The 16,329-nt window shown below is 34.8% G+C and overlaps 3 protein-coding genes across 3 annotated transcripts; all 3 read left to right on the forward strand.

The window, feature by feature from the left end:
• Positions 1-1,009: 1,009 nt before the first annotated feature.
• LOC110733617 (uncharacterized vacuolar membrane protein YML018C-like) lies at positions 1,010-7,420 on the forward strand. The gene is made up of 8 exons (XM_021913683.1): positions 1,010-1,380; positions 3,219-3,599; positions 4,280-4,497; positions 5,422-5,492; positions 5,584-5,685; positions 5,890-6,007; positions 6,094-6,229; positions 7,018-7,420. Exons 1-8 carry the CDS (start codon positions 1,300-1,302, stop codon positions 7,078-7,080), a joined length of 1,170 nt encoding a protein of 389 aa, XP_021769375.1. The 5' UTR covers positions 1,010-1,299; the 3' UTR covers positions 7,081-7,420.
• A 2,032-nt stretch (positions 7,421-9,452) lies between these two features.
• LOC110733618 (ER membrane protein complex subunit 7 homolog) lies at positions 9,453-13,243 on the forward strand. Its single transcript, XM_021913684.1, has 7 exons — positions 9,453-9,611; positions 9,734-9,777; positions 11,692-11,800; positions 12,058-12,121; positions 12,209-12,325; positions 12,434-12,542; positions 12,901-13,243. Exons 1-7 carry the CDS (start codon positions 9,517-9,519, stop codon positions 12,996-12,998), a joined length of 636 nt encoding a protein of 211 aa, XP_021769376.1. The 5' UTR covers positions 9,453-9,516; the 3' UTR covers positions 12,999-13,243.
• Positions 13,244-14,828: 1,585 nt separating this feature from the next.
• On the forward strand, positions 14,829-15,953 carry LOC110733731. The gene has a single exon (XM_021913817.1). It carries the CDS (start codon positions 14,829-14,831, stop codon positions 15,951-15,953), a length of 1,125 nt encoding a protein of 374 aa, XP_021769509.1.
• The last annotated feature ends 376 nt before the right edge of the window (positions 15,954-16,329 follow it).

Raw genomic sequence — 16,329 nt, forward strand, 5'->3', positions numbered from 1 at the left:
CATAATTCCTTTTACATAGAGTGAAAGTAATTTTCAATAAAAAAAAATAAATAAAAAAAAAAAGAGAAAAGGGTAGTGCTTAGTAAGAAAAAGTAATTAGTATGTAGGAGAGGTAACTCATTATGAAAGTGTGATTTATGAAAGTGTGATTTAGACTCTCCTAAACCCTTACCAACAAATCCAACACTTTAAAAGTTGTGAATGGAAAAAATCAGTGATGAATTAAAAGGTGATTCTAATAACGTTGATAAGAAGAATCAAACCTCTAACTTTTATAACTAAATTGACTATTTAACCATCTAAGACAATAAAATTATGAGAATAAGTGAATAACTCGATCAATTTTAGTTTAACAATGACAATTTCAATTTTGAAAAACCTTTTTTAAAAATTATGAGAATAAGTGAATAACTCAATTTTAATTTAATAATGACAATTTCAATTTTTAAAAACCTTTTTTTAAAAAATTACCTATTGTATGTCTACAACAATAGCAACCTGGGACAACGCTCGAACTACTAACTAGTTTTTATATAAAGAGTAGGTATATATGAACCATGCGATAGAATAAGGAGTAAATAATCATGTGATTACTTGATAAGTGTTATAGGAGAGTATTACAATAAGTAAAATGCTAACGAACGCCCCGAGGCGTTGAATAAGCTAGTTAAAAGTAGAAAAATTAAATTAAAACTAACATTAATTACATCAATCGACGCGTGATTTTGTCATGCTATCTCAAATTAATACTATTTTAGGTAAGATTTTAAATGTTTATCCAACGCCACACAATCCTTACAATAATTATTCGAACAACGACACACAATATATATTGATAAAAGTAAACAATTTTTAAAGGGAAAAAACCAATAAAACATTGAAAATTAAAGAAAATAAATCTTTATTTATTACTGTCATTTATTACCCCCTATCAAAATGGGTTATAGTCAACTAAGTCAAATTTTTTTTTACACATAACCATTAACAAGAGCGAAAACTAACTAGTAACAACCAAAAATTATTTTTTTTAGTGTTTCCCTCCTCTTCAATCTCTTTTATTCTTCCTCTTTCCTACAAAGGAAAAAAAAATTCCCCACAATTCTGCTTGAAGCAACCCAACTCATCCTCAACAATAATAGATTAATCAAATTCTCAGATCTCATACCCTTTTCTGTGAATTTCAGCAACCAAATTAGCCCCATAAATTTTCTCAAAAAATCCCAGCTCAAATAGATCTCTTTGGGTTTTTCTTATTGATTAAGCTTTTGTGATTTTGGGGGGTTTCCATTGATTTTTGAGATGAATATCAAGTATAATGCTGGTTTGTTTCTCATTGGAACTGTTGTTATCATTTGGGTCTCTTCTGCAGAAGTTACCCAGGTTAGTATTTAATTTTGTTCAATTGAATAATTTGCTCTTTTTTAGGATTTTAATACAAATTTTGGGCTGAATTGCTAAATATAATCATGGGTTTTATTTTGATAATTTGAAACTGGTTTTACTGGTTAGTGATATTTGTTTCAAATTTTGATGTGGGTCTGTAATCTGTATCTAATAGTTCAAAGTTGGAAGCTACTGTTGCATTTTTTTTGGATACGTGTGTGTTAATTTTAGTAGAACTTCTGCTGAAAAATTGGGAATTGGAGTTGATATTTTGATAATTTTCGTTGTTATAATTTGCAAATGGTAAATTTGTTAGAATTATTATTTACTGGAAATGGGTTTATAATAGAAGATTAGGGAAAATTTTGCATTTGTGCAGTAATGACTCACCCAAATGCTTCATTTAAATAGATGTATAACATAAATTATGATTGATTATAGAAGACTTTATTAAGATGGAGTTCTAAGTATACAATAAGGGGGTGATTGACCAAAGATTGACTGTTGAATTTAGAGAGAATGAGGTTGATTTCAGTCAATTGTTCGAGTCCGTATCGGGGTCTGATGAACTCTTTCGAACTCCAATACAATTACAACTAACCTGAAATATAGTATATGTCTTCCATCCAATTAGACTGTGTAGCCATGGTCATGTGGAAGTGGATATAATCCTTCAGCTAGGCCGGAGAGGATTGTTCTACTTATTTGTCCATTTGCATATAGTCACTCTGTCTAGAAATAATAATCACGTGCTATTTCGGGATGTCAGGAAAACACTCTCCTCTTTCAAATAATAGTTTGGTGAATCTGGTATTCAGAAGATTCCTTTACTCCTTAGCTTAAAGGGAACAAAAAGGAGAATGTGAGAGTATGGGAGGTGGCACAGTATGTCAATTTTCCTAGACCAGGGTGTATATTTTATGTGCACTTGTCACTTAGATGGAGTAATCCAATCAATGAAGTAGCAACTTGCTTGTATTGAATAGGATTCCAGTGGTGAAAACACACGACTTTCATATAGGGTGGGTGTAAGATCAGTTATTGGGTAAAAGAGTCAGCATAAACCCCACTTAGATGGATCTGGAGATTAAATAGCTTTATGATTTCATTCTGGTATCTGAGATAGTTTTTTGCAAATTTGGGTGACATTGTGATTAATGTATATCATTTGTGAACAATCTGAGGATTGCTTAAGAATAGGGAAACAATTAGCAAGTAACAACAAAATATATATACTTTATTTATATGATCATTAAACGATGTTTACTGGGTGTTGGAAATGAGAGCTTGTGACCACAAGAGCTCAATGATTTAGTTTTGGTTTTCATGTTGAGCGTTACCGATCCCCTTTATTGTGATATTTCTGATAAAGATGAAGAGAGCATCACTATTGGAAACTGCAGGGTTGTTGGGGCCTTGGGGGAGAGGGGCTGGTGCAATGCCTTGAATGAAGGTAGATAATGCAATGACAGTAGAAAAACCTTGGTGCTTAATAGACTGTTCCAAGACTAAAGCAAATTACAGAGACACCTTATTGTGGGGTGTACTCTGTTCAGTTTGTTATATTGCGATTAACTATCCCAGCAGCCTCAACTAATTCATATTCCTTGCCCTGAGAGTGTATGCAAGTGATGTATTTAAGCTATGCTCTGAATTGAAGTTTTACATGTGAAGATACAGCTTACATCTATGAATATTTTTCAGCTTAGCATAGTTGTATCTGTTTTTTGCTTCAAAATATTTTTTTCTTGATTGTGTGCCAACATGATTGAGGCATATGTTTGTCCATAGTCTTCCATACCTTGTCTAACGCCTGACAAATATCTTCCATGCAGGACATATATAATGCATATAGACAGCCATTTGCAGTGACATATCTTGGGGCATCTCTAATGGTGGTTTACCTTCCCATATCCTATATTAAAGATTGGATTTATCGGAAAATGAAGAATTGCTCATCAAGGAATGGGAAAATTGCTGAAACTGTGAAAGATTCTGTGGACATACTTGATTCTCCTCTTAAATACGTTGAGCAGAAAATCTGTGCAATGGAATTGGAAGGGACTCCCATTAAAAAAAACTGTGACTTGAACCTTTCTGTGGGAGAAGAAAAACCTTTTCTTGATGACGGTTTGAGGAAGCCTGAGAGGGAGCTCAGCAAATGGGAAATTGTTAGATATGGATTATACCTTGCCCCTCTTTGGTTTGCAGTTGAGGTAACTAAACTTCAGATTTTTGTCTATTAATATTTCTTTTCTGTTTGGATAATCTATTCTTGTCTACTTTTTTGTTGATCCATTTAATTGTTATAAGTTTGTTGCTTGAACAGTTACATCTTTTGCTTTTTCTCTGTTATTTGTGCTTCTTCAAGTCTTTCTTTTCTTGAGGTGCTTTGAATTCTGTTTGTGTTTTGCATTCAATCATATATATTCTTATATTCTGCTGATTTTGGTTTTATGGTTATGCTTTAATATAATGAGTTTTAGATTAAGGATCCAAACCTTGACAATTGTTCATTATATTTATGTTCAAGTTCCACAATTGGTTACAACTTATAAGTAATTGGTGTACCAAAAGTATGCTTAACAAATTATTTAGTGTGATTGTATGTGGAGTAGGAAGAAGTGGTGGTTTAATGGCTAAATGGTTCAGTAATAATGTTTTATGTAGAGAAGGAATTTCTTTTAAAAAGTCTTGATTTAGGTTACAGATGATTTTTTTGGACAAGAACTATATCAAAGGTTCTGGTAGATTTGAATTTACCGTTGAAAGCTTGAAACTCAGCAGGTTGAGGTTGCACTGTGGAAGGGAATCCTGTTCGCTAATACATCTCATCTGTTCCCTTGATCTGCTTTGTACAGCAAAATTTATGACATGAAAATTTAATTTCCTGTAGTATCTCTCAAATGCTGCCTTGGCACGTACCAGTGTTGCAAGTACGACAGTCTTATCCTCAACCTCTGGACTTTTTACTCTTTTCATTGGAGTGCTCCTTGGAGAGGATTCATTGAACATGGCCAAGGTTGTTGCTGTATTTGTTAGCATGGCCGGTGTCGTCATGACTACTTTGGGGAAAACTTGGGCCTCAGATGAGTCGGAACTTAGTAGTTCAAGGTAAATCTTCTGAAGTGTCTGTAATTTTGTCATTTCTATTAAGTACATCAGTGATGTGTCAGGTGGTATGCTACAGGATGATCCACTTTACTTCTGTTTCAGCCTCATCCCCATTTGTCTAGTGCACAAATATAGGAGCACAATAAAAGATTACTTATCTTTGAAAAATCCATTATGTCAAGTTAGTATTATTTTGGTTGCACAATATGAAAAATTTTGGTTGCAATTTATATCAATTAGCAACTGTTTACACAAGTTATTGTCTTGCATGTTCATTGCCATTCATCAGTTTAGAATTTAATGCTACAAGTAGTTTACTTTAATTTAAGACTAATTGTTCCTCTATTGTTTATGGACCATTTTACTTTGTCAATAGTTGGCTTGCCATTATTTCCCCATAAGCTTTTTCTTAATCATTGTGACTATATAGTAAACTGTGAAATTAATGTTATCACATTTAGGCCATAGAAATGTGAAGAATCAATTTAAGAATTGAATCTCAAGCTGGTGAGGAGCGTAAGCTATCATGTAAATTAGTTAGGGAGGTCATTATGTCACCTGCCAAATTGGAGGGGTGTATACTCCTTTATGTGGGCATTTGGTTCCTCCACCAAGTTTTAACAACCTCCATCACCACCTTTTAGAAGCCGCCTAATTGATTCTTGTAACCCCTTATTACCATATTTCATTCCTCTCACTCCAAGCATAGCCTTATATAGAAATTCTAGTTTAGATGCTAGTTTGGCATAGCAACAAGCAGGCATTTACATAGGTTATGATGTAACATCTCTTTAGCTGAAGCCCAAAGTATGCTATTCACATTCTGGCATCTACTAGGATAACTCATGCTGCTTCTGGTGTTCTTTTCAATGTTTGTGAATTAGATTACTGTTTGACAATTCAAATTTTTAAAATTTTTTCCAGCGATGGTCAACGTTCACTCGTGGGGGATCTTTTTGGGCTTCTCTCAGCTATGTCATATGGGCTTTTCACTGGTAAGATGCTACATTTAAAACTTCAATTTGTTATTGTTAGCACCCTGCGGCGACGCCCCCTGCAATGCTTACAATCCTATTAATTTTGCAGTGCTACTGAAAAAGTTTGCCGGTGAGGAAGAAGGAAAAGTGGATGTTCAGAAACTTTTTGGATACATTGGTTTCTTTACTCTAATAGCCCTTTGGTGGCTTGGTAAGTGATCTTTCTTTGATTTTACAAGTGATTCTGGAACAAAGGGTAAAAATTGTGATAAAAATGCTAGTGCAGTGCTGATTAACTGTTTCTGATTCTCTTTGTTTGCTGAAGTATGTGATTTTCTTCCATGTGCCTTGTGAGGAGCTATATTTTATTTTCCTGTTTGGTTGAATGACAGTTATTCTGCTATTTGTCTTTCAGTGTGGCCATTGACGATTTTAGGGATTGAACCAAAGTTCACTATACCTCACTCTGCTAAAACAGACGAGGTTGTTCTTGCAAATGGACTGATTGGAAGCGTTCTATCTGATTACTTTTGGTATTTAGTCCTTTTCCAAATCCTTCTAATAAATGGTTTATTTTTTCAGTTAACTCTTAACATACTAATTCACCTATTCTTATCAGGGCACTATCTGTTGTATGGACAACTCCTCTGGTTGCAACTTTGGGTATGTCGCTTACGATCCCTCTTGCAATGTTGGCTGATATGATTATACATGGTCGCCATTATTCCATAGTCTATGTTCTTGGCTCTATCCAGGTAACTTCATCAATTTAGATTCAAATTTAATTTATTGTACATAGTAAGAAATATGATTGACAAGATAATTTTCATTTCCAATTACTGACAAAGAGAGTTGTTTCTGCTTTCTTTACTTGTTGAGTTTGCCAACTTATTAAATGAGTTTAAAAAATACATTAGTTGTGCATAAAGTCCTTATGAGTTGAGTCTCACACTTCCTATTCTCTACTGAAATGGTGGTTGTTTCTTAATGCCTTCCTCTTTTTTCTCATGGTCTTGTTTGTGGTACTACTAAGAGTATAGTAGTATACTGTTGGATGATACCCTTACTAAAATCTGGCCGATGTTCTGATAATTATTTCCACTGACAGCCCTTTTGGTGTTAATTTGACATAAATGCCTCATCTGAATGCCCAGTTTATGCATCTCCGCTTACATAGATGCAGTTTTCCTTCATTGCTTACTAGAGTTACTACTTCCTCAAAAGTCAAAATACGAGCTTCTTTGGCAAAAAAAATTAAATTTACAAATGGAGATGCTTTATCATGGACATTTATGTAGGATAATTTGTGCCAGAACATAATTTTATTGTCATGCTTCTAATCATTAATGTGTACCAAATCAAACCGTAAATGCCTAGGCTCAGATGACTTGGCTGTTCTTCAAATACTCATACTTCTTTCTCCTTCCTGTTGGGATTCCCAAATCTCCTGTTAAAAACATTTGTAGGCATGCATTGTTTTGAGGTTTTACAATTTTCAATCAATATTGCTTTAACATGTTCATGGGAACGCTCAACATTTCAGGTATTTGGCGGATTTGTAATTGCTAATCTTTCAGATTGGTGCTCAAAGAAGCTGGGTTTATAACGTTGCCGGAACTACACTTAACTGAGTATCATATTCTTTTTTCTCGTCATCAGCCTTGCTCTTTGGGCGAGAAGTGTCATAAAAAAAGGAGCGTGAACTCCCAAGGGGTAAACGACATTTGCACAGAATATAAAAGAGCAAAATAATGTAATCTAAATCATGTCTTGGTGAAATATGAATAATGATAGTCAGAAGGTTAGTTACCAACAAGAAAGAAAGAAAAAAAAAAAAAAAAAAAAAAAACCAGTTTTTGTATGGGTGTTGCAGTTGCATCCTCTGTGTATATATACTTTGATATTGTATTGATTTGAAATAAAAATTAAGTCAATTTTGTTTCAAAGTCACTGTGAAGTTTGATTTTCACCTCCCACTTTCAGGGTCCAAATTTGGCATCCCAAGCACTATATATGGGCCAAAAAGACCCCTTCCTATTAGTCCCTAACAGTAAGAGTAAACCCTAAAGAAGCGTGATCACTATCACAACTCAGTAACTCACAAGATTCACAACATCAAAAGGACGTCAAAAACCAAACGAGTTTTTTTTTTTTTTTTTTTTTTATGAAAATAGGATAATGATATATCCAAACCTTGTACAGAAGTTTTTAATGCATTTCAGAGTGTGATATGGAATACGGTTTGGAAATAGTATTATTATAATCCTTTGTTTATTATATCCTTTTCTAGTTTCTTATTAAAAGTGATTAGGTTGTATGTATCACTTTCCTATAAATTTACTTTATATCTCAAAAATTTCAATAGTATATAAAAGTATACTTTCATTTCTATCAAAGTTTTAGTATAGAATAATGTAAAATCAAACACCGAGTATATTGTTAAATATATACATTGACAAATGTACTAATCAAAATTCAAAATGTTGTAATTTCGAGGCAACAGAGGAGTAAAGGACGCACGTGACTCTATATTTCCTATTAATCACAATATGTATATTTTACACTATGTATCATGTCTACAACAAAATCTTAATTAGATTAGATAAAACAATATTGAATTATCATTTGTAGTGTATATTTTTGAAATATTACTATGTATATTTAATTTACTATAAGATGTTACTTGTGTAACCAAATTACCAAAGTTGCATATTGAGAAAGTAAAATGTTGCGATTAATATAATTAGGAGCCGTTTGGTTGGGGGTAATTAGGAAAGGGAATGGGAATCAACTAGCCCGATTCCCTTTGTTGATGTTTGTTTAGCACTTTTATTCATTCCCTTAACCCTCCCCATTACCCCAAATCCTTCCAACTTCATTCCCCACCCCCCTAGGTATTTCCATTCCCATTTCCTATCCACCTTCACACCACCACATCACCACCGGAAAACCATCCCAGACCACCGTCGCCCCAACCTAGACCACCGCCGCCCCTCCCCGACCACCGCCCCCCCTCCCCCAAGCCTCGCCGACCTCCCCTCCCCCGAAAAAACCTCCCCTAGCCCCGCAAAACCCTATCCCCGATCTCCCTTGACCCCGAAAACCGCCGCCCAGCCCTCCCACCACCCTCGAAACCCTAGTCGCTAGGGGAGGTTTTTTCAGGGGAGGGGAGGTCGTGGCTCACGTGACTAGCGGCGACGAGGGGAAGGGAAGGGCGGCGAGGGGAGGGGGAGTGCCGGCGTGGGGCAGGGGATGGCCGACGAGGAGTTTGGTGGCTGAGAAAGATGAAATGTGTGGTGGTGTTGTGATTGTGGTGGTGGTGGTGTGGTGGTGTAGTGGGGGGATTGATTCCCTGTGTTTTAAAAACAAACAACAAAGCAAAAAAAGGTATTTTCATTCCATTCTTCTCCTTTCCCTTTGTTCATTCCATTCCGATTCCCTCGCGCGAACCAAACGACCCCTTACATTAATCTAATTTAGAGTGATTAAAATTAATGACACCTAAGTGCCAATTACTAGGTGTTAAAAAAAAAGTGACAGGGGATGGCCGACGAGGAGTTTGGTGGCTGAGAAAGATGAAATGTGTGGTGGTGTTGTGATTGTGGTGGTGGTGGTGTGGTGGTGTGGTGGGGGATTGATTCCCTGTGTTTTAAAAACAAACAACAAAGCAAAAAAAGGTATTTTCATTCCATTCTTCTCCTATCCCTTTGTTCATTCCATTCCGATTCCCTCACGCGAACCAAACGACCCCTTACATTAATCTAATTTAGAGTGATTAAAATTACACAAAGTCTTATATGTGGCTAGCCGCACGGTGTGACCATCCATTATGAGGGTTACTTTGTTAGTGTTATAGGGGTTACTCGTTCAGTTTTACCAGGGTTACTTCGTCAGTATAGTAGGGATTACTTGGTCAGTATTACAAGAGTTTATCGAGTTAGTGTTACAGGATTACTTTGTTTTTTTAATAAGTGGTCAGCCACGCACAAAACGCATATCGACTTAAATTAAAAGCGGATTGACTGCTTCGAACTCTTCTGCTATGGCGACGATAAACAGATCCAATCTTCTTCTTTCTCTTTCTCTAACGCTTTGTTTCTGCGTTCTTCTGCCAACAACTCTCGCTTTCTCATCTGGGTATGTCTAATTATTCTTCCAAATTCTATTATATGACAGTTATTTTTTTTGTTTTTTGAACTAAATTGCCAATTATTGAGATCTACATCATATTAATTTTGTTGATTACTTTGATTTTTCAGGCTGAATGATGGTTTCACTATCAATGGTCGAGTAAAAATCCCAAGTACGATTATTCTGACCCTCTGTTTTCTGTTCTGAATAATTTTAATTGAGAATTTATGTCATTAATTAATGTACAGTTTGCTAGTTTCTTAAATTGAAAGACTGGATTTTTATGTGGGTTTGAATCTGATTATTGAAACAATCATAGCACAACAAATTATAGGTTGACCTATATGGATTATAATTGAAGACATTGTTGTTGATTTTTGAATTACTTGAAGCTTTTGAATTATTAGAGTATTGTAAGATGAGATAAATTTGTCTATAGGTTTTACTAATACATTCAATATCATTCGAATTTCTCCATGTATTGTGTAGTGTGGCCGTGCGCTGGGGGGCTAACTGAGTAGCTTATTTGGTTGGAGTTAGTCTCTTTGGATTAATTTGACATCTCATATCTCGCGGTAGGTCGGTGTCTTGTTGATGGGTGTTAGACTGTTAGCTTTGGGTTGATCTAGTGAAATGATAACCAAACTAGCTATGGTTTTTGTGGCAATATTGATACATGTTGTGAAGAGAGGTTGAGAAGTCAAAGCTCTCTTATTATTGAGATTAAGAATAATTCCCGACAGTAGCTTTCTTTGGAAAAGTTTGTACTTGGTAATAGGTATTAAAAAAGTATGAACTATGAAAGATGTTTTAATTGGTGCTAATACTAAGGGCACAAAGCGATTGTTCAATCATATATAGGATTTTGCTTAAAACTGATGAAGAGCTCAGCTTTAGAGGTCTGAGTAGAAGCTCCGTTATCAGTTCTTTGGTCTTCACCAATGGTTGTATTCTTAGCCTGCAGAATTTGTAATTCAATCATCAATCATGGTGAATTTTACACAGGAGTAGACAAAACATTGAACCAAGTTACAAGGCCTACAACTTAGTAGTATGGCTCGAGACATCTAAGTGCTGTTAGTTGGATTTTAGAAAGTGATTAACCAATAACGCTATTTTTTTTTGAAACAAACCAATAACGCTATAATTAGGTGTAAAGAAGAGAGATTTGCATTAGAATGATAACCAATGTATAATTCCCAAACCAACACAAACTAAGCCTTTTAATATCAGCTGGATTGTAATCGTTGCTAACAAAATAGCACATGAAATCCGTGCAATACACTTGCTTTTAACTACCTAACACTACTTCCATGATGGTTTCAAAACTGTTTTTTAGGGAGAAAATTTGTAGGCAAAGATGAAATAGATGTTCTAACTTCTAAGAGATATGAATAATTACTAAATGACTAGTATGAATGACTTAATGGCAGACAGTGAGTGACTACGTTGATAATCTGTATGAACTAATCATTAGTCCAGATATAATTTACATAGCTCAAACCCCTCATAATTAAGGATATATCTACTTTGTATTATACAATTCTGCTAAATAACCTTCTATTATACTTTGGGCGATTCCCATTTCCTCACATTACTAAATTCTAGCGAGGATATTTTGGGAGATTCAGTCACAAACTACACGTAGTACTATTCTAGAAACGGTGACAAAATTGTTTAAACATTTTGCTATGGCATATGTGACTATTATTCTCGATGGATGGTTCAAATTACAACCCGTCATAAATGTACTATAAGTGAAAGTGTGAAACTAACAAGAATTGGATATAAGGAGTAGCTACATGGCATCCTATTTATCAAATGTGGAAAGTTATTGGTCATTATTCTGTCATTTTCATTTTTAATAGGACAGAGTGATTAAGATTTCCTGATTTTTAATAGGACAGCTATGTTATAGTATACATAGTTATGTCAACAACTAAAATTATTGCTTTCAACTTTATACACTAGGATCACATCCCCATATCCTATTACTTTTTGCTGTGCTGATGATTCTTCCTTGCATAATGTTATGGTTCATGTTGACGAAAAAATCCAACAAACTGAACTACTTCTTTCCTTGCAGATTTTGGGACTAGAGATTTTGGTTTGCCTGCAAAGACTTCAAATATCAAAGTGATACTCAATGGTGGTCAAAGGGTTACATTTTTGAGGCCTGATGGATATTTTTCATTGTATCCTACCATGTAGATCCTACGAAGTGTACTTTTAAATTTTATGTTTATTTTGAATACAATTTATTTCATTATAAGACTTCATATAAATCTGTAGGGATAGGGCCATTCCTTTTGGATGGTCTTAATCTGACAACCTTTTGCCAATCCTCAATGTCTTGCTTGAATTGTGTTTTATACATATGCTAATGAAGAATAAATTCACTAATACTTAATTGTCTCTTGCTCTATAAATTATTCCTTTACTATGCTTAAAGCCATAACGTTCCAGCTGGCACTCATCTAATTGAAGTGGCTGCAACTGGTTATTTCTTTTCACCGGTATGTCTATTTTATGAGGTTTTTTGTTTTTATTTTTTGGAGGTATGGGTAATCACTGTTTAGTATTTTTTCATGTTGTTTGTGTAGGTTCGTGTTGATGTTAGTGCTAGAAACCCTGGAAAAGTCCAGGCTGCATTGACGGAAACCAGAAGAGGGTTGTCTGAGTTGGCTTTGGAGCCCTTGAGAGAGGAATACTACTATGAGGTAAGCCATGAACTAGTCTTGTTTATCACGGAGTATCATTCTTCCAACAGTGTATCATTCTATCCAACAGTGAATCTCACACAATTGGTCATGCTTTGCTAACCACAGAAAAGGGAACCCTTCTCACCCCTGTCTCTAGTGAAGAGCCCTATGGGTCTTATGGTTGGATTCATGTTGTTAGTTGTCTTCGTGATGCCCAAACTAATGGAAAACATGGGTAACTGTTCTGAACTCTTAAATTAGTTAACTCTATTCTTGCTTACATAGAATTGCATCTATTTGTGAATTGTGACTGCACCACCTGCTAATTATGTGTATCCAAGAAATAACAGAAGCAAATACCTAAAAGTATCCTGGAAAGTATCGTTGAGGAGAATTCCTGCTAATATAGCTGGAAAACTACTTCCTAACCAGCTTATAAATTTTTTCTTCTGAGCAACCGGTATAAATGTGTAAATGCATCTCCTTAACAGTATATTTTTGAACTTATCATATACTTTGACTCTACTCTAAGTTTGGCTTTTGCTTTATGGAGAGCTTCTTTCAGTATATAATGTATGTTGTATCCCTGGCAGATCCTGAGGAAATGAGACAAGCTCAAGAGCAAATGAGGAGTCAAGGTGGACCATTGGCAAGCTTGTTAGGCGGTGGTGCTGCTGCTCCGAGAAATTGACTCTAAAGTCAATTATTTGAAGATGCTAAATTTATAGTACAATATTCAGATTTCATTCAGACTTTTTCGCCGTTTATGTATTTTTTCATAGGTTCAGTATTTTAACATTAACATTAAGTGCACCAATCCACGTATTTTAGGTTCCCTATTACATTCCTCCCCTCCCTCAGTTGCACTTTTGCAAACGAGTGGCCCTTATATTTTTGTAATGAGGCATGCAGTCAAATTGATTTGATCAATCTTAAGGTTAATCGGATAAAAATGCAAAGTGATATGAATGAACAAACCAACCTATGTTACCATATAACCTAACTTGATATCAACTTGTAGACCTGATTTAACCGCTCTACTTGGTTTAGATGGGTTTAGGGTTAACTTGACCTGTAAAAAAAGTCAAAGTGGCTCAAGTTTAAAAAAAAAATTGTAGTTTTTTATTTTTATTTTTTATTTATAGAATTTGTAAAAACACAATTACCTTTTAGGCTTTTCTTAATTTATTTGACTTAATATTTTGTGTTATTAAATTTATTAAAAATACTACATATAAGAACTTTCCTTTGTTTTTATTTTAAAAACTAAAATATTACCATATGTGTTATTCAATTTATGAAATATACGAAAAGTTATATTACTGTATGTGTTATTCAATTTATGAAATACTAGTTTTGTGCCCCGTGCGATGCCCGGGTTATTTATTGAATTTTATGATAAATTTATAATCTATATGTTGATATTTAAAATATATCATTGATACAAAATTAGTTAGGAATTGATTGGAACGCCAAGTGTCACAATCTCGTGACGGGTCTTTATTGAATTTAAGATAATTTTTATTTACATTATGTAGTAGGTACGTAATAAAAACTAATAATAATATTTTGAATAAAATTATAATTCTATTTAATATTGGTATTTTATTGAAAATAAAACTATAAACTAACAATTTTAAAATATAATTATAATTCAATTTAATATTGTTATTTTATCGAAAATAAAACTATAAACTAACAATTTTATCCTAAAATTCTATCCAAATAGAATTCTAAACTAACTTTTTTTATCTTATGAAGTCTATTTTAATCTATCCAACGTGGCGCGACACTTGGTGCTTGGCGGAAAGTTGGTGTTATATGATATGGAAAGTAATTAGGAAAGCTGGAAGTAATTAGAATTAATAATTGTTTAAAAAGTTTTTACAGTAGGAATAAATTCAAGTTTCCAGCTTCAGTGAATAATTAAAAAAAAAAATAGAGAGTTTTTCGTTTAAAGCAGGGGAAATCAATTACACAGAAAACCAAGGTAAGGTTTTGTTACTTTAATCTGTTTCGTTCAATTTTGTCTTTGATTTTGAGATTAATTACTCAGTTGGTGTAATTGCTGTTTTCAAATAACTCAATATAGTCTCCTTTTGGCAGGCTCAAATCGACAAATATTCAAGGATATATAATAAGAATTCGATTAATATAAAGGTTTGTTACCTGTTTATCTTTTCAATTAATGTATATTTAAGATTAATTTTTTTGGTTGATTTGGACTTTATCGCACGGGGTGGATGTAATTTATGTATTCTTTGTTATGAACTGAAATGATTTTGAGCTTCCCAAATATATTTTTTGCATATTGATTATATCTCAAATATTTGATTTAATAATCTTGTAGTGTTTGTGTTGTTTAATGTGGGTTAGCGTAGATGGCTGCTTGGTCTGTGTTGCCCTCTGATATCCTCGGTGTAAATGCATTGAAACTGAAATGCATTGAACTTTGCCTTGGTTGCTGCTAGCAGAGCCAGAGCTGGAGCTGGAGCTGGAGCCGGAGCCAAGCAACGATGACATGTCGAATCGTAGGAAAATTTTCAGCATCAGCAAAAACAAGTGCTACGACATGGTGATTCCTGGGATAACTGAGAAAAGATGTTGGGGGTCGTCTTATGGGTGGATTGTGACGCAAGACTTCAACATGAATTTTAAGTTGTTTAATCCTATTACTAAAGCTGAATTAAGCCTCCCTTCGTTGTATGATTTGCCACCTTACTCAAATACTTACACATTCGATGAAGTCTTATCAGACGGATCATCATCAGATGATATGATGGAGGGATATCCCTGGGCTATGAAAGTTTTGGTGCAAAAATTCATTGTTTTAAAGATTCCTGGAAGCAACAACATTGATGAGCTAGTTGTGTTTGTAATCCATTACCCAATTGATAGTATATCTTTTGCTCGTCCTGGAGACAAAGCATGGACCGAAGTAATCGAACCATGGCCACGAAATCCACACCGCCCTTTTATTCATCATGCCATGGTTTGGGATGGAAAAGTCTTGTGTAGTCATATTGATGACACTGGTAATAATGCAGGGATTGCATATTTGGATACAGCTAGTATTGCATTTGCGGCTAGTTCTTCTAATCATGTTATGGCTAAAAATCATAGTATCATTCCCTACAATTTGTATGGAAACACACTAGAAACATCAATGCATGCAATAGCGACTGAAGGAGAGATGTATATGGTGGAGTTAGCTGGTGATTTACTTATAGTGTTACGCCAAAGAGAGTCTGGTATTTCAGATCAAGATGGTCAAGCTGAGTATACATACCTCTGGGAGAATAAACATTGCTACCGTACCATTAATTTCAAGGTCTATAAGCTTGTTCGTAACACAAAATCTTTGTTGTGGGAAAATGTTGATGATTTGGGCAATTATATGTTATTTGTTGGTGACAATTATGCTACTGCTGTTCATACATCAGAGGCTCCAAATTGCCAAAAGAACGCTATATACTATATTGATGATGAACAAAGAGTATATTGGGGTGCATCATGCGGAACAGATGTCCGTGGACATGATATGGGTATGTTTGATATGGCATCCGGATATATTACATCATTCTACGATGGTGGTGATACAATTTCCAAATACTTTGCTCCCATATGGTTTATGCCCAACTTTTAGATTTTGTTTGTTTTTGTACTGACTTTCTTTCTTAATTGCAAGATTAGTATTGTTTCGGGGTTTTCTGATGTCCTGCGGGAGAGTTACAATTCCGAGACTGGAACCGGACGCCTGTACCTGCAAAACAACGGAGACTCCTTGTGGTGGGAGCTCCGCCTCCAACGGTCAAGTTAGTACTTGTTTGAGGAGTGATAAATGCGGAGAGTAAAGGTGGGAGATCTGGTTCCTCTAGGGGAGGAGTGATCAATGTGTTTTGGTTTTCTCTAGGTGAGAGTCATTCTGCTGAATCCCCTTTAATGAGGATTAATTAAGTATTTATAGTCTTGAGAAGCGTGCCAATTTTAGGTTTAGGTTAACCAGGGCAAATTGGGCTTCT

This window comes from Chenopodium quinoa, unplaced genomic scaffold, assembly GCF_001683475.1.
Source record: "Chenopodium quinoa cultivar QQ74 unplaced genomic scaffold, ASM168347v1, whole genome shotgun sequence".
Taxonomy (NCBI): Eukaryota; Viridiplantae; Streptophyta; class Magnoliopsida; order Caryophyllales; family Amaranthaceae; genus Chenopodium; species Chenopodium quinoa.

Bases quoted from the DNA above. Each gene is read 5' to 3' on its own strand.
- LOC110733617 (XM_021913683.1), top strand. From the start codon at position 1,300: ATGAATATCAAGTATAATGCTGGTTTGTTTCTCATTGGAACTGTTGTT. The intron at 5,493-5,583 runs GTAAGATGCTAC...TTAATTTTGCAG, and splicing joins GTCATATGGGCTTTTCACTG to TGCTACTGAAAAAGTTTGCC. The intron at 6,230-7,017 runs GTAACTTCATCA...TCAACATTTCAG, and splicing joins ATGTTCTTGGCTCTATCCAG to GTATTTGGCGGATTTGTAAT.
- LOC110733731 (XM_021913817.1), top strand. From the start codon at position 14,829: ATGTCGAATCGTAGGAAAATTTTCAGCATCAGCAAAAACAAGTGCTAC.
- LOC110733618 (XM_021913684.1), top strand. From the start codon at position 9,517: ATGGCGACGATAAACAGATCCAATCTTCTTCTTTCTCTTTCTCTAACG. The intron at 11,801-12,057 runs GTATCCTACCAT...CTATGCTTAAAG, and splicing joins CCTGATGGATATTTTTCATT to CCATAACGTTCCAGCTGGCA. The intron at 12,326-12,433 runs GTAAGCCATGAA...TGCTAACCACAG, and splicing joins GAGAGGAATACTACTATGAG to AAAAGGGAACCCTTCTCACC.